The 22356-nt window shown below is 35.2% G+C and overlaps 1 protein-coding gene across 5 annotated transcripts in view; it reads right to left on the bottom strand.

The window, feature by feature from the left end:
* LOC107207332 (origin recognition complex subunit 2) overlaps positions 1–22356 on the bottom strand; it is a 69151-nt gene that overhangs the window by 37984 nt on the left and 8811 nt on the right. For all 5 annotated transcript variants that reach the window (XM_015634208.3, XM_015634212.2, XM_015634206.3 and 2 more), the window contains 7 exons: positions 11949–12051; positions 10992–11070; positions 9785–9886; positions 3866–4045; positions 1902–1982; positions 1143–1258; positions 260–355 (listed from right to left, as the gene is read on the bottom strand). In XM_015634208.3, the coding sequence (XP_015489694.2) occupies positions 260–355; positions 1143–1258; positions 1902–1982; positions 3866–4045; positions 9785–9886; positions 10992–11042 (626 nt within the window). In that variant the 5' untranslated portion in view covers positions 11043–11070; positions 11949–12051. The remainder of the gene's footprint in view (positions 1–259; positions 356–1142; positions 1259–1901; positions 1983–3865; positions 4046–9784; positions 9887–10991; positions 11071–11948; positions 12052–22356) is intronic.

Genomic DNA, 22356 nt, shown 5'->3' on the forward strand with positions numbered 1-22356 from the left:
GTGGCACTTAACTCCAAAACAACAGAAATCCCTTGCATATAAAGTGTTGTCTTGTTCCTCTACTCAAAGAACAGATCTAATTTTCAGATGCAGGAAAATTATATATATTTGGCAAACTTAGCACAGCCACAACTCAAGTGAAAATGATGGAAGCATACCAAGAACCAATTAATCCCCATCAGAAAGCACTTTTCTTTACTGGATGAATATTTAAAAATCTAGATGACCCTGAAGACTACTTCAAAGGCAAGTGTCTCACCTGGAACCCATTGTACAAAGTGACTGGTAAGAAGAAGCAGGCATGTAGACAATAGCTGAATTGTAGCACAGCATAAGAAAGCTCAGCACCTCAAACCTGAAAAAAAAAGAGCAAAATCTTGCATTGTTTATATTCCTCATATTTCACTGAAATTTAACAGAAGAAATCTACAATTCAGTCTCAAAGAGCACCCCACAGGAAGAAGTGTCAGAAGTAAACACCCAAATCCGTTAATCCTCTTTCATTGTAATTCACTAACTTGAAACATGCTATCAAAGGTTCACTATAAACACTTAAATGTATTCTTCTGAAAATCCTGAAAGCCATTAGCATATGCAGGAACTATAAAGGAAACAAAATACACAGAATATTTGGACACTTATAGGAGTGGAAATGTCTGTGATGCATTCAAAATGGTTTTATCAGTTTTCCCAATGCTGTCTTTAGACACAGGTAAAGCTGGCAGTCATTAAATAGCAGGGAAATTTCTCTCCCTGGTTCTGTCTATCCACTTAGCTCCATTCCCTTTTTCCAGTTGAAAAAGGAGTCACAGCTCCTGATCCAAAGCTGACTTTTGTTACACTTCCAGGAAAAATTGAATCGACAGCCATAAAACCAAAGATACTCTTTGCAGACACAGAAGTGACAGAGAAGTTATTCTTCAAATTTAACTAGCAGAACATACAAGGATGGAAAAAAGAAAAAGAAAATTATACCTCAAGATTACTTAGGCTGTTCTCTAGATTTATTGCTAAGGCTGTTCTCTAGATTTATTTCTGAGCACTTTATGCTGAGAAAGGACTGATCACAAAATATTTTTGTTTTGTTTAAGGACTTGTCTCCCTAGTGAAGCACCTTCAATATTCAAAGTACATCCACCTACCGGTTCTGTGCTGTGAAGGTTTCTCTTTGAGGGTGAAGATCACTGTAAACTACTCTGATAAGATCATGCTGACTTAACGCTCCTTCAGTTAAAGCCATGGATCCAATGGTAGAGGGCTAGAAGTAGGTGGTGAGAGAAAGAAGGAAGGAGGGGCACAAGAAGTTAAATTTTAAGTAAGAATTCCCCAAAAGCATTAAAACTCCCAACTACTGAAGGCAAAAGACACACTTATCTTGTGATCTGTAAAAATGAAGATTACTCCAGAGTACAATAAATCCAAAAACATTACCTCGTTTCATTGTGATAAAGTGTACACACTTAATAAAGCAATACAGTAGGTGAGAGACATTTTCAACCTTGATTCTTACATATCCATGTACAGTAAGTTTGTCCTAATCACACAGACTTTTTGACCAGAAACAGTAATGAAAGAAAAACACAATTCCAAGTTCTAACTGAGCTAAGCAGGAGTTAGAAGGAAGACTACTTTTATGCTAGAATGTAAGAGGCAAAAAAACACAGTTGCAACTATAATATAACTAACCTCTATTAAAAATGGGCAGTCAGCAAAGATTTTTTTAACATTTATATTCCTGTTCTTCTACAAATTCTATTGCATTCTATCACACTAACTACAAGCTACAGATATTGAAAACTTACTGCAACAAGATGCATCTAAAATGGCCTGTGGCATCAAATGGATCCAGTTTCCATTCCTCTAATAGATCCAATTTTAATTTACCACAGCAGCACTCTTACCTCATGGTATATTGAGGGTTTAGACAACGAAGGGATGGTGAAAGACAAAACTTTGTTGTTTCCATCTTTGTCAGCAATTTCCTGCATTAAAAACAAAAACAGGGCTCAAACAGAAGTAAGGAGATAGAAGCTGGATTAACTTTCAGCTCTTAGAAGGAATTAAAAGAAATAAATTAGATGTCCTGATCTGATAAGACTATTAACACTATAAGCACCTAGGACTTTGTGCATCTGCAGAATACCAACAATACCAACATACATATTTATTAAGTGGGAAAAGACCTCTATCACAAACTGTTCTGCAGAATTAGTGTGCAATACTTAAAAGAACCCCAGCACTGGCTCTTTGATGAGTGAGACTAAAGATACTGACACAGAAGGGCTGATGAGTCACTTGCTGACAATGGGTAGTATTTCATAATAAATGCACCACAGAGAAAAGGTGAAATCAAGGGGACTGGCAAAGTTTCCTCAGGAGGAAACACACAAAATGTTTTCTTCAAAAGCTTTCAAATGGGTCAGATTTTGTAGTTGCTAGGCTACTACATAAGCAAACCCTGCAGTTTTTAAAGAAAATATACTAGGAGCAATTACACAAGACTTACACCAAAAAGGAGCTTAACATCCTGCCTTTGCACTTTGTACAGCAAATTTTTAAACAATAAGCTCCAGTCATTCCAGTTTATGTAAATGTTTAGCCCAAGGTAGCTCAGTACTTGCAGCAGGCTTCAAGGATTATAAAAGGAGGATGGCTGACAGAATTTGCCAGAACACAGATTTCTTTATCCTTTTCACTTTCTGAGCATGCAGAAAATAACTTCACTCTCAGGATATGTGCAGAAAAATATCAGCTTCACTAAAGATAATAGTGGAAGCCACTGTTCTTTTTGAGGTCACTTTCCTTCTGAATATGGAGAGAATGGAGAAATTACCATCCTTAAAAAATATGAATCACCAACATGACTTTCAAATGAACTGCAGAATATTCATGAAAAAAAGGGAGAAAAGATAAACGTGCTACTTCAACCCAATAAACACAAAAAATCCAAGCAGTTTCCAGTGTTTTTCTTCTATCAGAATACATTTAAAATAACTACATCTTCCAGTCCTTAGAGCTCATCTACAGACACATAACTAGAATACATTTTATTTTTAAGTTTCACAGTTTGGCTATTATGTGTCATGTGTAGAAATACAATACACAATTTAAAGGAGGGTTTTACAATAACATTAGAGGGAAGGGTGATACTTCAGCAAAGCAGGTTTTAAGGTCCTATACCACAGAAATTCCCACTAGAGAATGTCTCTTGTGGCAGTATTGCTGAATTTATCCAACAGCCTCATAACATTATAAAAGTAAATATTTCCAGGCTAGGCTAAGGATGTAAAAAACTGCTTTTATATCCAACAGCCAAATTTAATGATTTACAGCTACTTTTACTTATTCTTAAAACCACAGTTCCCCTCAAAATAATTATCTGACTCAAATGTAAACATGCATGTATCTGAGTGTTCACATACAGAGTGGCTTCACCTCCAAACTACCCTCAAAAAAGACACATCCAGAGTACGTGGGAGGGCAGGGGTAGTGACAAATCAAGACTGACTAAGCATATGAGCCTGACAACCATTAAAAGTTGTATTTTGCAGCATTAAGAAGGGCTACCTAATTTCCTTACAAACAGAAGTATATAAAAGTTTGAGAAAACCCATGAGATGATCCTTTTTGGTGAAAATGGTTTTTTCCAAAAAAGGTAACTATAAACAAAAAAAAATATTTTTGCAAACACATTTTTACTAAACCTTCATTACATTATGCTTTTCTCCATACTAAACACACTTTCCATTAAGTGTATTTTAATTGTAAATATGTTGTTCCAATAATTTACTTTATTCCTAGGGGGTCAGTGATGCAAAACTTCAGCTCAAAGCTTTCCTCAGCCATTCCCCCTCATCTCACTTACCAGGTTATAAATGCCAAGCAGCAATGCTTCAATGCAACCATTACTCTGCCTATCCCTGCTGGCAGTGAGACGCAGATAAACCCAGATCAACTCTGGCAAAAACTGCAGCGTGAATCTCTTGAGCCGAACTTCAGAACTCCGATAAAGTTCAAAGAGCTGGTGGCAAACAGGCTCCAGGAGCTGTGGAAAGGCAAAAAAGCTAATCTCTTACTGGTAGGCTTCTCTAACAAGGGAGAGTGAAACAACAAATCTAGGGGCTATATCATATAGCTACCACAGTCAGTAAAAATTGCATTCCCTGATGGCAAGTGAGTGAATGGATCACCCTGGTATCTGCATTTTGTTTAAGGAGATCCATAAGGACAGACCTGAGGGGCACTGGTATGCAGTATTTGGACATGTGGCCACTACCATGTGTGCTTTAAGAAGATTCTTCTCTAGGGCTGTCAGTACAAGATTTATTTTCAGTACACGTGGTTTGAACTATGTGCACCGTAAAACTTTAGTGCAGTTGTAAGATCTATGAAAGTACAAAGTTTACAGATCAGCTGCTAATGACAAGCCAATTGACAGAAATACGAATTAATTTCTTATCTATACCTATTGAGTCTCAAAACCAGTAACTGAGCACGTTCATTACAATGCAAACTGATCTTTTCATTTTGAGTTGCACTTCAGGTTTCAGTGCAAGAATGAGAAAAAAGGCCCCTATCAAGTCAGTGTGATAAAAGCATGAGGTAAACCTGCCATTTTAAGAGCCTACCAATGCTAAACCAATACCTAAAATGCATCCATGGAACAGTTAGGGAACAGAAGAAAAAGCAGAAAGAACCACACTAAACAATCTCATTCTTTCCCATGACTAATCAAGCTTTTATTACCAAAATCAAAATTTGAGGGGAGAAAAAAATTGAAAAAAAATTGAAATTTCCAAGACAAATTTTTGTAAGGTTTGTAACCACTATCTAATATTGTGTTGTACCAAACGGGATGATCTGACAAAGAAAATATTTCTGGGATTCACTGTCCAAAAAGACAGAGGCATAATGTAACCTAAGGCATGCATATTCGTATAGAAGAGCTACAGAGTCAGAAAAATAGAGGCTAGAATCTCAAGTCCTCTTTCAAACAGTACATGCTTCATGCAACTCTTACACATACAGATTAGATAAGACATATATGACCCCTCTTTTACTCCCAGGCATATGCACCTTAGCACTTTCAGAGCATTAGCAGTGTATTTCATGGACTTTGATGCATTCTTTTTTCATTCATTTGTCTACTCATCATAATCACAGTACCACAAAGTTCCTGTAGAATTGAGGGTCACACTTTTCCTACACTGCACAAAGACATATTTCTGTGGTTTATTGTGAATCATCCATCCCACTAAAAAACTTAGGAGTCTCTTGCTAACAGCAGAGGAACCAACATTTCTGCAAGTGAATAGTTTGAATGCTTGATAAATGTGCAATGCCAATAAAGATCTATGAATGTACAATTTCACATATCTGTATTTACACTTAGATATTTTACACTGGTATATCACAAACATAAAACATAAATTTGACAGAATTATCTATTAGGGAAGCATCACCCAGGAAACAGTTTCATTTCCAACACACAGTATTCTGGTCAATGTAGCACACCATATTTAACCACTGATTACGTAAGCCATAACATGACATTTACGTAAAATAAAATTCAGCTGTCAGAGAAATCTCTTCTTAAACAAGGCTGGGGTATAAGTACCTTGTGTAACAAGGCTTCTGATTGACAGACCTGTTACTCTAAGCTACAAGCCAGCATTTCCAACAGAAGCAAAGAGAGACTCTACAAGGAGAATGAAGAAGGATGATGTTGATACAGAATGAGAGAAATCTAGTCATTTAGAACAAATGGATTTTTACAAGTCCTATAAATCTGTCTATCTATACACACACACATCTTTATTTACATGCATGTACATAAAGGCACACAGACAGACAGATAGATACAGATAGAAAATAGCCAACCACTTAGTTTTGGCTTGGAACCTAAATGAAATTAGAAGCCTGCAAAGCTTCTATTACAATCATTTTAAGGAAAAAATGGTATAGCTTTCTGATAGTATATTTATTCCAGTATTTCATACATGTATAGTAGCACTTTATGTTCAAAAAAGGAGGAAGTATATTCTGTCTTAATATCTACTTACTAGAAACTCTCATCTAAAAGTGACAATAATTATTAAAACCAAGTGTTACAGTAAATGTTCAAGTCCTTAGAAATAGAACTGTGTCCTTGCTTTATGAAAGGCCTAATACATACCAGATGTTCAGATTTGAAAAGTGGTTACTAAGCAATTCAGACATCACTAAATAAATTTGTAGATTTTTTTTTTTTTTAAAGAAGATATGATCAAGAAGAGAACAGAAAGAAAAGAAAGAAATCTCTGAAAACAAAACATGGAAGCATATCTCCTGGGAAATGACAAGTGCAAGAAAAGCCAAAAATACTATCTGAAACCAGATATATACAATGGCAATGCTATAAATAGTACTTCTGTTAGATTAGAGATGACAGCAGCCCAAAGCTGTTTCCTACTTGAAATCAGCCAGTCTAATCCAAGTCCCATTATAAACAGTGGAAAAGAAAAATTTATTTATTTTAGCTAAGTCAGATGACACTCAACCAAAGAGCTACTAAGTTTATTCTACCTACTTCCAAATAAAAATTTTATAAAATTAGTCTTTTAAGTAGACTAGGGAGACATGCTCCTTAGAAATATACAAGCATTATCCAGTCAGTGGTGCTGCAAGCATCTGAATTCTCCTTATTTTTAGTAGCTGTCATATCTGTTGTGGAAAATGTTTAACTGCAATTAATTTGGTAAAAACCTGCAACTAATTATAGCACTTTTGGAGTGTTCAGAGCTGTAAGAAAAGCTGTACACTTTTTCCACAAGAACAAGCTGTCATCACAAAGATGCTACACCACCAATATTTTCAAGAGCACAAACACCCAGGGTTTTCCTATCAAAGTACAGTATGATAGTCTCCTGCCTGGAAACACAAAACTTGACACTATGAGAAAGAACAAATGTTTTCCTTGCATCCTCGTTATCTGGCTTTCCAAAGAGCCAGCCTCTTCCAAGTAATTCTCTGAACACACATACTGAGAAGACACTGGATAAACAAGGGAAACGGAGCTTTTGTTATCAGTAGTGGATGTACACGTGAACTGGCACACATTTTTTAATGCCAAAGATCTTTCAGTCCAAAGTCAAAGCTAACTGAGTAGCACAGAAGTCAGCAAATAAATCCAAAGTAAAATATCTCCTATAATCCTTTCCCTTTCCTAACAAACAGAATGATTTTAATTATAAGAGCTTTCCTATTAGCATGAGCAGAAATAAGCATAAAAAGCAAATTACATTTTTATTGGCTTAAATATGCAGCGAGTGTCAATGATCTAATTTTCACTCTTCATTTTATACTCCACAGAGATGCAAACTGGTCATATTTTAAGGAAGATGATGAATAGCTTTCTTTTGGCTTATTTTACAAGTTTTCCAAATCCTAAGAGTCATATCTTTAAGTCAAATATAATGCTTTATAAAATGCATAACAAATATTGGCAATACTTGCCTTTTTGAAAAATTCAATTGTAGAAAATAAAATGTGCTTATTTTAGACTTAACTATAACATAATGAGTGAAACAATTTATTGTTAGAAGAGTACTGGGTCTGAGATTGCTTGGCATTGCAAAGGTGAGCTCACTATGCTTCACAGTTGCCCTGAGTTAAAACTAATTAGGTCTACACAAATATCCAATATTTGAATTTCACTAGTGCACTAAGTTGGCATCTACAGAGTACTGTCTACAGCCATAAATCAACCCTAAAAATTATAAAACTATCTGAAAAACAGCACTTCAAAAGCACTTTACTTCTGAATTCAAATACTACACAAAAATCAGTGTACTGCTCAGTTAAATTAGCTGCTTATGAGCAAGATCACTCCCTACACTTTATGCAAATCTCTGCTCTTTATAATTTAAAAAGTCAGGGCACTTCCTCAAAGGTACAAAGTAACAATTTTATTTAACTTGTCAATATGCTTGCATTCATTCAACAGCTCACAAACTAATAGACACCTGTCAAAAGAAACACCTTGGTTGTTTGGTTCCTAGGCATGCTGATTCCGTGTTAAATTAACAGTCCTGGTCTTATCAGGATATAATGATGTGATTCTAGAAAAATTCATGTTTGTCCTAAACAGTTTGCCACTTTCCAGAAGTTTTAAAAATCAGTCAACTTTGTGATTCAATTGTACTGAAGAATTACTTGCCCATCAGGTTTAAGAATCCAGAAAGTGTATTTTTTAAGTCTTCTACATATGCTTAATCTTCATAAGACATGAATTACCCTTCTAACAGATAATTCCTTATAAAGCATATATAAAAACCCCTCTCAGTTAGAGACGAGTATTATTACAGAATTATGTAAAGTAACAAATTCACTTTGGTTATATTCCTCACATGCAAATAATTTTGGAAGAAGTGAAACAAGGAAATACATCCTGCCTTAACAAGTAGAACCTGAAGCTGAACATCTTTGTGTCTAGGATTGTTTATCTTATACCTGGTATCACAACCAGGCCCAAACAGCAACAGCTGTTCCAAAGAGTAATGTTTGACAAGCATCAGTGAGCAATAACATAAGATCACCGTAAAAACATACCCTTTTTGCAAATCTGGTTCTTTGCTCTTTAAAAAAAATAAATAAAATGCTTACTCTCAAAGCAATGAGAAGCTTTTACATTTTCAGGAGTCTACACAAACACAAATACATTGACAGCAGAAATGGTGGCTTCAGATTGAAGAAAGAATAACAGCAGCTTTTCACTACAAAGAAAAAGGTCACTATGCAGGTTATTTATAATACTGAAATGAAGTTGTCAGCCATGAAGCCTTTTTTTTTTTTTAATTGCATGAGCATTATGCAATCTCCTTGAAGTTCAATCAAGCATTCAGCTTCCTAAAAACAGCTGAGCTGTACTTGGGAAAATAAAGAACTTCCTTGCTGTGTACACTACCCATTTAATTTATAAATAAATGAGAAATCACATGATGTATTGATGATACATCAAGTATTTGTAAGCATTTTATCTAAAGTTGTTTACATGTCAGAGAATGGCATGCTTGCACAATTTATTCAGAAGTTATTTTTCACACACTTGCCCAGAAACACTCCTCGCAGAAGCCAATGGCTTGGAAAGCCCAGTTTAACAGCACTTGCAAAATGAATTATGTACAAGGGTAAGCTAAGTTTTCATTGTGTCTATTTATATTTTGGGGCCCTGGTTCTGCTCTTGTTTACACCAGTGTAAACCAAATTACACAAAAGTGATACTAGTATAAGCATAAGAAGATCACGCTATCTTAAATGGCATTTAAAAAATTGATTCCATCTTCCACTGCAATAAGCCACCACACAAGAACAACATTGGTCTTTCTGAGTTTCATGGTAAGGCCTACTTTGTCTCAGTTATGACTGAAAGGTGGTTTCTGGGAATTAAAAGAACCAAACTCTAAAAAAAAATGCCAAACTTGACCCCCTCCCCAAAAAAACCTCAACAAATAAAACCCCAAACCGAAACACCAAAACCAACTCATGCCAAATAAAACACACAGTCAGCTGTGCCAAGGAGAATCTAGCAGACAGCATAAACAGTATTTTTGGAAACAGAGGAGACTGTATCTTACTAGAAAGGCATTAAAGTAACTGTCAAAAGAGAAGAGACTAAAAAGAGGGTGATACCCATGTTTGACTACGTTAGAATAACGAATTCATCTTCCTCTCCATTACTTTAGCTTTAATGTAGAGGTGAAAGATCCAGGAATAAGAACTAAAATAGTTTTTTTAAATCTCCTACCTCGTTATTTGGGTCTTGAATGACCTTATAAAGAGCTGGTACCAGAGGTTTTTTTCGGTGCAATGTAGCTGCATAGCTGGAAATTTGTGATTCAGGTAATGCCTAAAGGAAAAAAAAAAAGGTTACCCTGACAAATAAATGCTTCCGAGTATTCAAGATTGTCACATAAGAATGAAGCCTCACCCCAAAATCAAAGAAAAGTCCTGAAGTTCAGTAAATTTTCAGACTTGTAACCTAACTGTTGAGTACAAGTCCTTCGCCATACAAGCACTTAACCACTTTCAGGGTTAAATCCAAAAGCAGTTTAGCTTTACCTCTTTTTCTTCTTTTAGCTTCTTTCATAGATCATTTGCTCTAGTTTGGTGTGAGGACTCTCTTTATAGCCTGTATTTAACAAGCTCTTTTTGAAGACTTTATCAAATCAACTCAACTTTTTTAAGAGGCGTGGAGAGTCCAGGACAAGCATGGACAGCCTCGAGTCTTCCCCAGGCAACCATGTTTGTGGATTTTGCATCCTTGGAACTTAAACAAATTTCCAACAATAGCATATAATGACTTGCTCGAATCAATGATGTGAGAAACTACTAATTCTTAATTTAAATAACAGACTAATTTCTTATCAGTCATGAAATCCTGGTGTCTTGTTTATGCATTATCCTGTATTTCATTTAGCATAATTATCAACATGCAAAATAGCTTAAAAATACTTCAGATTCTTCATGCAAAAACCATTCATTTTATGCAGACCACAGGGGGGGAAAAGTAAAGTATTTTTCTTTAACAAAACATCAAAGTCCAATAGTATATATATATATATACTAATAGTATATAAATATATACTAATAATTTTTAAATTAAAAAGTTCCTCAATTGGAAATTTGGGCAGCATTAACCAGCTGTTAAGTTAAATTCTATCAGCTTGATCTACACAAAATACACATTTAAAAGACCACATTACTATTTCAGTATTCTGCTCTACAACAATAAACAATAAAAATAAGCTCCTATGAGAATTATTCATTACATATTATGTACCAGCCAATTTGATTACACAGACCTTTGCATGCTTTATGCATTATAAGAAATAAATTAAGAATTAATTAATTAAGAAAATAGAATGTTAATTATTTTATATTAAAAAAACCCTACTACTGTGTTTGGTGGCATTAAGCCAATGGTTTAGATATCATTCATCTTCTCAGTTCACCTTGAATTCTGACAGCCATTCTTCCACAACACCTCGTTCTGATCCCAGCATTTTCTTACTTCTTTTGCTTCTCTCTTACCTTTGGAAGAAAAAAAAAGAAGTTAAATATTAGTTATGGTAGGAAAAATTAGTTTTTTACAGTCCTACCCAATGAAAAGCTTTTCATATCTTTCCAATAGTATTATAGAATACAAAACAATAGAAAAGATCTCATTATTTAACAGTGATTTAACTGTTTTGTTCGCTTAGTCTAAAATGCTGTGCATAAATGGGGAAGGAGGAAAAAGAAGGATTCAGTGCTTCAGGCCAGTTCTCTTTCAGCTGCGCTCTGAAAATTATTTAGGTTCACAAAAAATTATATGTGTGACATACAAGTTACATCATGGAAGTCCTACAATAAATGACCTTTTAATAGCCAGACTACATGACTGGAATCACCAATTCTCTTCTCAGAACATACTTAATTTGAGTTCTGAAAGACCTGTAGTTAAGAACAATCAGTATTTGTTAAACAAAAAGAGAAGTGAATAAGATAAAAGGCTTCCCAACACAATTTTTAAGTAAATGCATCATTTTTTCAATGGCCCTTGGCAGGAAGTCATTAAGAGAATACCAACTCTCTTGTGGGTATCTGTGGCTTCAGATTTCTAAAGCATGTTTAAACATCCTAAAACATAACAAATTCAAAAATAACATTTATTTAAATTCAAGTAACAGTTGAGTGACTTATTTCACCAGAAGAACTGAAAAATAATTCTGTAAAATAACAGAACAACTATTAGTTCTCTGCAAACAAAATTTCACAAAGACATCCTTTTTGATATAGGGAAACAGATTCCATGTCAGAGTGAGACATGTATAGAATTTAATTTAAAACATTATAGCACATGCTACAGAAGAAGCTGAGTTCTAGTTCACTCTGCCTGGAAAAAAAAACCCCACAACATTCAACTTTACCTCTTTAAAGAAGTCAGTTTTCTAAAGGAGGAAGAGGAGAAGGAATGCAGAAATTTTTCAACCTGGGATGCATTTGTCAAGCCTTCAAGTACTGCCCCGTTTTCTAAAAGATAAAAAAAAAAGTATGATGATCACAAAATCAGGAAAAAATATAGTAAAGCAAGCATTAATGTAAACTTTTTTTGACCTTACAAATTGAAGTTTATCAAATCTTCAAAGTCCACATGAACCCTTCTGCAATAAAGCAATTTTCCAATTAAAAAAAATAGAAAAAAAAAGAAAGAGCTCTGTGTTTTAGCAGAAGGAAGGAATTGCCTTAATCTAAAAAAAAAAAAATAAAGCTTTTGTTACTTATGCAGAAAATCCTTCCATATTAGTGGTGCAGAGCCCCACTGGCATAGTACTTACAAAGAACAGTGTAAGATGAAAGAAGAGAGTAATAATTTTATAAAATGTGAACTGAATTCATATCCTGACTTTGAAGAACATGTAATTCTTAAACTGAATATACAAAAGACTCTCCCATGCTATAATTTCCTTAGTATATATTTCTTACAGAGCCAAAATTTCAGTGTCATTGTGAAAATCACATATTACACTGAAGTTCACCTTCTGCTAAACAATAGCTTCATAGGGAGAATGAGGAAAACAACACACACAGGAGGAGCACACTCTAAGTATGTTACTGGTATACTAGGTATGTTATTTTGCCATGCACTCAGCTTCAAGCTTCACTCTTTGGGAACTTCTTTCAGCGAAAATCAGCTTGAGAACCACAACTGCTGTATCAATGCATAAATAGTCCACAACTATTTTGGCTACAGTCACTGCTGGTACAGTTTAAGGAGAAATTGTCTCTCCCTTTTCAAATTATCTGCCTGGATATGAAAGACATTTTTAAGGACTTGTACAAAGAGGCAAGATAGCTGATGGATTCCCTGCAGAGGAAGAGTGAGGAAAAGCAGGGTGAGCCCCTCAGCTCAGTGCCCAGTCCCGCTCTGCACCGGCCAGGCTGCACTGGGCGCACTGGGCCACTGCTCCAGAGGCACACGAGCACAGCAGCTGTGGGACTGGCTCAGCCTCACACATGGATGGCACTCTGGGATTTTCAAATGTCCATCTGCAAAGCACACCTCATGCTTACACTCACTCCCTGGTTTGCTGTACCTTTGGGGGGAAAATAAATATATCAAACACTGTGTGGGTGTGCCCCTAAAGTAAACTGGTTCAAGACATTAAGCCCTATGCATATTTATTCAAGGCTGAAGTAGCTTGAACCACAAGTATGGAGTTTCATTTCCAGAGTGTTTACATCTCTCCCAAAGCAAACAAAATACAGGGAATATAAGAGATTTCTCATGTTTATTTAAAAATATTATATTTTTTCTACTATGATTCAAAGGTTCTTATAATATATAGGAACCATCATAACTAATCAAAAATTTAGTTATTAGCAACAGTAATAACAAAACATTCTAAAATATTTTTACATATGGTCTGCTGAAGATGTCTTAAATACTGAACAAGAAAGCAAGTTTGAATTCATACTAAAGCATGGAACAGGAAAAGTTATGCAGTCATTCAATGATCAAATCAAATGGTCAAAAAATCAAATACAGAAATCAATTAACAAAAAGCTTCCCCATAAAAGCACCTGAAATGATAGTTTAAATGTTTTCTCCTAAACTTATTCATTTGGCATAAATGAGAAGAATATGACACATAAGGCTGTTAAATCAGACCTGCAATTTTTATGCTTAATATAAAAGCTATAATACTCTGTTCTGAAGGAAATCACAGTCTTGCACTATGCATCTGTCAATTACAGTTAAGATGTAAACAGAATTTTACCAAGTCAGAGCACTCTCCTAGATTATGCTATGCACACAAATCATGAAATCATAGGATCATCTTGATTGGAAAGGATGTTTAAGACCATCGAGTCCAACCATTAACACAGCACTGCCAACTCCAGTAATATACCATGTCCTGCAGTCCCACATCTACATGGGTTTTTAAATGCCTCCAGGGACAGTGAATTCACCATTCTCAATATTTTTGCCTTTGAAAATATAAAAGTCTGAAAAAAAGTTTATTCCAGCAATATACTAATAGAATAATGAAACTTAAAATTCAGGTAACTCCCCAAAAATTTTTGACTACAGTAAAAGAAATAAAAAAGGGTTTAATCAACTATGCTCATCAGAGAGCTTGCTTTTTACTTACATTTAGAAGACATACTGAGTACATTATTATTTACCTGTGTGCATTTAAACCACTAACCAAGATCACTCTGCAACAGCAAAATGATTACTCAAATAATCTCAGCCAGTACCACTTGCTACACTATCAACTGTCACAGTGGGCATTAGGAAAAAAAATAAAATGTCACCAATTAGATATTCATAATTGATGATACTTAAGAAGATATGATTATTCAATCATATCCAATACATATTCAAGTATGGAGAGGAGTTTTTGGTGGTGCTTTACATTTTATTCAGTGGTTTTTTTTGTATGCTTGTTTTAAAGAGGCCAGTAGTTTATACTGGTTTAAACATACATGGGAGAGATTATATTACAGGACATGCACTTCAAAATGAGTCCAGTTCTTGGTCATTATATATTAGATGGCACTGTCCATACAACGTAATTTTAGTTCTAGTTGCAAAACAAATTAAAATATTGTGTATTTTTAGCTTAAAGGCCACAAGAAGAATAATTTGTAATTAAAACCTGAACTGTGTCAGCCAAAAGAATAAAGCTTTGTGTTACATGATTTCTTCACAGTTCCACTTGTGTAAGAGAGTGTTATGGACTGACAGGTTGAGAAGAACAGAAAACTCCATTATCAATTATAGCTTGCTCTTCCAAGCTACGTAAACAGTCCACTCATATCAATTATTCATTACTGAGCATGGAAAGAAACATATTTTAGGAAAGATTTTTCCATGCTGCTTCTGTAAAAAAAAGTAGCATGGAAAGCATTAAGCATGCATCCTTACTCTGAACTAAACAAACATTCCATTTCTTTGATCCAGAAAGTTCATAGCTCTGTAAGAAGAGCACCTGTGTGAAACACGATTTAACACCCTGGAAAGCAGAATAGGCAGAAGACAACATAAGATGAGGTGGTCAGAAGTATACAGGAAAGAAGCTTCCCCACCACACACCCACACTAACGAGACTGGGAAACTCTGGAGGAAGAAAACCAGGCAACATGCTGATAAATGCAGATAACAAAAGCACGATTTGAATTTCTCGTGATGAGCTATTCCTGAATGCAGAGGTGTAAAAGACTAAATGGAAAAAGACTAGGTAATACATTTGATGATGCAATGAAAACATCTGTTCATGAATGCATCAGCAGCTAGAAAATAAATCTAGATCACACAAAGTCATTTAAAGTAAATCTGAAAACATGAAAGTAGAGTGTACAAAACTGATAATATGCTCTTATTTGAAATACAGGCCTACATTTTATGCAAACAACCTAGAAGAAGTATGTATAAGGCAGAAAAATGTTTAAGAAGCAGTTGAAGACACAGACTGTGAAAATTAACTTCTAACCTGGATATGGTTATAATAATTTTTTAGAAACAGAGAAAGAACTCCTTGTCTTAGAAGCACATGGAATTAAGTGGTTGAGAAGGTGGAATGGACTTTTTCTAACACAGTAATAAAAAATAAAAAGTTTGAATGCACCAAGATGGAAATCTGAGACTGTTAACAGCATGCTGTTTCTCACACTGTAAGTTACCATAAAATATCATGAGGACATAAGAAGCCATTATAGATAAACACTGTAACACCTGTTTTATAAAGTTACTACTGTTGTAGAACAAAAAAAGAAGAAAACTCAATGGTGTAAACTAGCACTTCAGTGATACGCTTTTTAAAAAAAACTTCTCCTATAAGCAACTCCTGGCTTAACCAGTCAGTATATAGGTGTAGACAGCTTCATCCAGCTACTCTAAAGTTATACACCAAAAGATATTAAACAGCCACAGTATGGTCTGTTTCCACACTAGAAAAGGGTCTGACTCTTATGCTAATCTAATCCCAAGAAAAAATAAAACCAGCCTTGGAAATGTTCAATTTTGGTGGATGACTTCTTGTACTTATTTAAAAGTCTTATGATAAATATAGTACAAATATCATTATGATTTCTCTGTATCCATATAAATAAACATATTATTCTATCTGAATCCTATTTAGCATACATTTACATAAACTGTCATTTTGGTAAGAACATAAAATAATAACTTTTAAAACTATTGTCCTCAACAAATCAGAGCTATAACTACAACTTGCCATTAGAAACAGGTTCAAACATTCTGCCAGAATTCTCTTGGCCATACAGCTCTACAGTACAGAGAACCAAGGTAAAAACTGACAAAGACAGAAAGAAACAAAACCTCCCCTGGACAGCTATTAATTTAAATTGTCAGCTCAAGCCTTCTCCTTAATAGAAAGAGCACTCTTGCAACTCTAGTTTTTAGGTAATTTAATTGCAAGCTTCAGCAGACAGGCATGCATTCCAACTTTAAAATATAAATGCTGATGTATTCTGTATGTGGGATTTAGGTTGCCAGCCTTATTAGACAAGCCTTAGTCATGCAAAACAACTTGGATAAGACATTTCTTCCCTGCCCACTCTGACTCACTAGTAATAACCAGGCTAAAAAGCTTTCTTTTTGGCTATCAGCAGCAAAGAAAGTCATGTGAAAACAATGGGAGAAAGCCTTACCACAGGGAAGTCAAAGATGATTGATAATAGTCTTGTAAATATTCATGGTACCATACTTGCACAGTAAGATCCATTTCTTATCAAAAAGGTCACAACAATTTCAGCAGCTGCCAAAAAAGGGGTAAAGAAAAGGTACAGCCCATCTGTTCCAAAAAGCCTCCTCTAAGCTCTAAATTATCTTCTGTGCCTTTTCAAGCACCACAAAGCTCAGCTGCCAACCTTCTATCTTTCTACCATTCCGACAGTGAAATTGTTCTTTACAGATACAAAGTTGCTGAAGACCAACAATTAGGGCAGTGGGAATGAAAATACAACACTGAAGATAGACACTATATAACAGTTTAAAAAACTACTTTAAGGCTGATATTTTCATAGCTTTCATAGTGTTGCACAGAGTAGTTGCAGAGAGCTACAAAAGTCAGGTGACTCTACAAAGAAAAAATTAAGTGCCATTTGCCTCACAGAGGCAAATAAGCAGAACCTGAATTAAACACAATTGTACACTCACAGCTAAATCCCTCTCTTAGGAGTTCATGAACAAATAAAGCAGAAAAGAGTTGAGATGGTCGAGAACGTGGAACAAGAAACTTCTGTATTTGAAGAAAATACTCCTCTACATTACCTACAGGATTTTGGAAACAATAATAATAAAGACATTACCCTACAGCCTTAAATACCACAAACACACATTAATTATTCTATTATAAGGACCTGACGCACTTAGAAATATATATATACACACACACGTAGGTTAGCCACAGAAATGTTACCTTATTCTCTCAGCACCAGTTTCCTTAGAAACAACTTCACATAGTCATCCTACACTAAACCTAAAACATTCTCTTGTCAGGATCCTGGTGATAACCCATCCTACGCCAGACAATACAGGTTTGTCCTCCCTTTGCATCAGTTCATATGCAATAACTCTTCCTATGCTAGCTTGTCTGCATTAACCTCTTTACTGACAAAAACATTTCCATGCAAATTACTTTCCGTGTAACCCTACCTCTCCCAAACACCTTCTTGTTCATGGCTTGGGCTCCTGAAGTAAATTAAATCTAGGTAAGTAAAGATACAAAATGCATAGTTAAAGAAGCCTAAAAAAAAAAAACAACTCAGCAAACTAACACTTGCAAAACCACAGTGAAGGTGGTCTTTTTAAGGCACTCAGTGCTAAGTGCTAAAAATGAACAGACACAAGCTAAGAGAAATCTTGAAACAGAATTTCTGTGGGAACAAAACCAAAACAAAATTCAAAACCAAAATAAAACAAATCAACAAAAAGACACACCACCAAACCCCCCCCCCCAATATGCACTTTGGAACACGACTGCAAACATTATGCTAAGATCACTATCTGGTCCGTAAAGGGAAGAAATTCATGCAGAAACATTCTAGAAATACCAGCTGAAGACTCTAAGCAGCTTCCCACTTTTGAGCTGTAAAATCGTCACTTGAGAGAAATCAATGCCTGTTATATTATAAAAATACCCATTAAAAAAGTTGAAGTCAATTCCACACCAATATCTGAATTCCAATACCAGTATATATTTCTCACTGCAGTATTCCTCACCAACTGTAATTCACACAAAATGGAATTTAGGTTACATATTCATTAATTAATTTACCTAAACTCCTTTCTTCTACCACATTCTCAGAGATCTAACCCAGAGGATCCTCTGCTGAAAGTAATGAAATCCCTTATTCTAATCTTTCCAACTTCCAGATGGTAAAGCCTCCACCTCCAGGAAGAGGAGTGTAAATAGATTAAGCTGAAGTGACAAATTTCCCCCCATCCATACACTTACACATTCACAAATTCTTAAATGAGTGGAATCTCCAAATTTATCTGAATTTACCTCAATTACATCTAAAATTATGTCATCTTGCTGACTTGTAAAAACTGATGCAGAAAGAATACAAAGTTCCAAAATAAATTTTCAAAATGGCAGAGTTAAAATAAAGATCCATAGGAATTATGACATATTGTTTTATTGCATGATGCTATAAATTTCATGTGACTCAGATGCTTCACTCACATTTAAGATATTCGGTTTCCAAGGATAAAATTAATCCTGATTGATAGGCTGGTCTTACTTTTCAATTACGAGTTCCCAGACTTTAAAAAGCAAACTGAAAAACAAAAGTAGTTAAATGAAACATCACTGACCACACCACTACTCAAGATGACAGAATTTCAGAACAGCCCAGATCTCTAATGGAGAATCAGATTCTCTAATGGAATATATGAGCAAGTTGAACCCTACAACTTACAAGGAGGACTTAAGTCACATACAGAGGCTTTACACTATTGAGAGTAAAAGAAGAGTAGCATCAAGAATTCTGAAATCTAAGATCTGCTTCAACTTTCACAGTCAGAAGTGTAGCTGCCTTTATTACTTCCAACTGTCACTGCAGAGGAAACAACTTGTCTTCTTCATGTCATGCATCACAGCATCATTTCAGTGTCAATCATTTCCTGTCTCACACTAATTTTCTGAAAGTTAGAGAGGGGTTTTAAGAACTGCAAAGAACAATCTCACAAAACAGACAGAAAACCACTGTTAATTTTATATTGAGATTAGACACACTGTACAAGTCAGATTTTCCACACATAAGAAATAAAACATGTTCCTGACCATGCTAATTCTATAGAACGCAATCCATTAAGAGCTGTGTGAACATCATGATAAAGAAAATTGACCCAACTGATTAATGTGATTGTACTACAAAAATTGATGCTTATCAGCAGCCCTACTACTAACTTCACTAGGATTCCTCCAGAGCAGGAAATTGCACAGCCTTTGTGCAATTTCTCTCCTTCACAGAAAACAGGCAAAGAAACAGTGTCTCTACAGAAAGTGTAACCCCTTTTCATCCCCTCATTAGAGGTTCTTATGAAACTGAAACTCAGCTTACTACAATTGGCACTCTGTGGCCAATTACTTGGAGCTATATGCTGCTTCTCAGTGAAACAACTGTGCGAGAATTAAAACAGTAGTAAATGTAAATTAGTGCAACAACTACACCAGGTACCCCCTTGTCTTGGTATGAGTTTAATAATTAATCCTCACTGCTGAATAGTTAAACACAATGCATATTGTTTACAGTCGTTATTCTTCTACTGTTAAACCAACATTACAACAGAATACAAACCGACCAGTCATAAGAAAGGACTAATTAATATTTTAGTATTTAAATGATTCGTTTTTCATGTATTTTTTAAATAGTGAGGACACTAAGTTATAACATATGTAGGGGTGTTACTTGGGGAGGGTTTGGATGTTTTTTGTGGGTTTTTTAATCTGAAATTTAAACTATTTTTTTCTAGGGCAAAACTTCATACATAATATCTTTAGGAACATAACATAAACACAGCAGAAACAACTTAAATCAACCCAACCTTTCATGTTAGGCAAGATTTTCCACACTATCTTTCACTTATCCAAGCTATAGACCAGTATAAAAAATAAAGTAGTGCAAATCCCCAACAAGCAACAAAACGAAACGGAGACAAAAAGGAAACAGCCCTCCACAGGTGCTCGATGACTCCAGTTGGAGTACACAACCTTTTCTCCTCCTCCCCTCAACACTGCAAAAACAAGAGCAAGATTTTAAATGCACACTATTTTCATACATATTTTCTATTTATAGCCTGAACAAAATTAAATTTTTTGTCAAATACTGTCTCAACGTATGTTCAGAAAATGTTCAAGATTATGAAAAGTTACAGATTTAATATGCAGCATTGAAAATCCATGCAGCAAGCTTCATGGGTATGCTTCCCCAAGTTTTTTTGTGTGGACAGGGGAATGGAATTTATGTAGAGATGGTTAATTTTACAATGTCCTAGGTTTTCAAAAATATTTTCTTGCACTCAAAAAAACCTCACTGAGGACTCTAATGTTCTAATCTTCAGCCATTTTTACATAACCTCATCCATACACAGAGATACTCGGGCTTTTTGTCTGTAATACTGAATAGTTTTCCCACTTAAAAAAACCCAAACAAACTTCAAAAGCAGTTGGTGAAACACTGCTTTTCCTTTCCTCAAGTTTCTGGAATAAATTTGCCCTTGGAAAAAGACCAGAGATGGCCTTATATGCAAACTTGTTAGGAGTTATACTACTGCTTTTTGCAACATTCATCTTATTTGAGAAATTCCATATATTATATCTACTTCAAATGGAAATACACCCACATAAACTATACTAAACATAAATAGTTTGCCTAATCTTTTACAGGTACTGCCCACCTGGGTAACATTTATGACCTTTTTACTTTTTCATTAGTTATACTGGCATAGAGCAAATGCAGTTCACTCTCTTCAAACACATCATCAGAAATTTTTAATCAAAGCCTGAGTTTAATTAAAAGCCTGTTCTGTTTCCCTATGCAATTGTGCTGATAGAGATCAGCAGCATTTACCAAAGTTCAAGCAGAAGGCACCTGAAACTGCTAGATTATACGTTTTTGGTGTAAGTAATATACTCATCTTTCATACAGCATACTTCACCAAACAGAATCTTTCAAGGGCAACTTTGACAAAAGGTTTAGAAATACTGAGGTCACTGGAATACACAGTGGACCTGCAGAGAGAACGTGGAGTAACTTCTCAAAAAGTAGGGCTAATCAGGTCTAAAGCAAAAAAAAAACCAAAAAAAAAAACCCCTTAGAAAAAGCCCACACCACCAGGACAACAAAAACCCCCCAACACCCAACAACCAGCCAAAACCAACATGCACTGTCTACATGTGACTCCTTCAGCACATGAAAAAACCGATCTGAACAAAATACAAACCTAGACCTAACACCCCCATACTTGCAATTATGTTCAGATTTGCAAGTTAAGATGATTACACCATAATTATTTCCTATCAGTGAGCAGCAAGGGTTTCATAACTGGGGGGAAAATCCTCATGCTTTTTGCCTTATCTGCCAGCTATTCAACTGGCACTTTGAAAAGATTTTCATAACATGTTTTAACAATTTTATTCCTTAATCAGTTCTATCTGTTTCATTTAAACTAGTAAAACCAAGAAGATGGCAACTTCAAACATTCCCCTACAATAAAAAAGGAAATGCTAATATATTTTTTTTCAGTTTTCCATAGATGCGACACACATGCATAAACATGTAGAATTTACTTACAGCAACCTTACATATTTCAGAAAGCTCTAAAGTCTGCATTCAGAAGGACAAAGAGATAATCATTGCCATCTATTCAAAGTCAGCAAACATTACTAAAGCAGAATGCCCCAGCAGTTCACAGAAATAGAAATAAAGTAACTACTACTAGAGTTCTGCATAAAGTCAAGAAAAGCCTGCATCCTTTCCCTGTAGGATAGATATTTTGTCTTTCAAAAGCTACCCATTGGAATATTAATGTGAAATACATCACAGCTTGATAGAGCTGACAACGGACAACCAAGTGATTAAGGTTTCCTAATTAGCATGATAATGTCCATTTAAGATTTGTTCCCTCCTCTCTCTCACAAGACCAAAAATTTATTATCAAAATAAGCCATCAAATACAGTCATTTGAAATCATGGGAGTATCATCAGCAGAGAAGGGCAATGGACCATCACACCCACACACATCTCCACCAGCCAAGTGTGATAAGGTTCCTGCAAAACGTTTCAGTAAAATGACAAGGA

The sequence above is a fragment of the Parus major genome, chromosome 7, assembly GCF_001522545.3.
Source record: "Parus major isolate Abel chromosome 7, Parus_major1.1, whole genome shotgun sequence".
NCBI lineage: Eukaryota > Metazoa > Chordata > Aves > Passeriformes > Paridae > Parus > Parus major.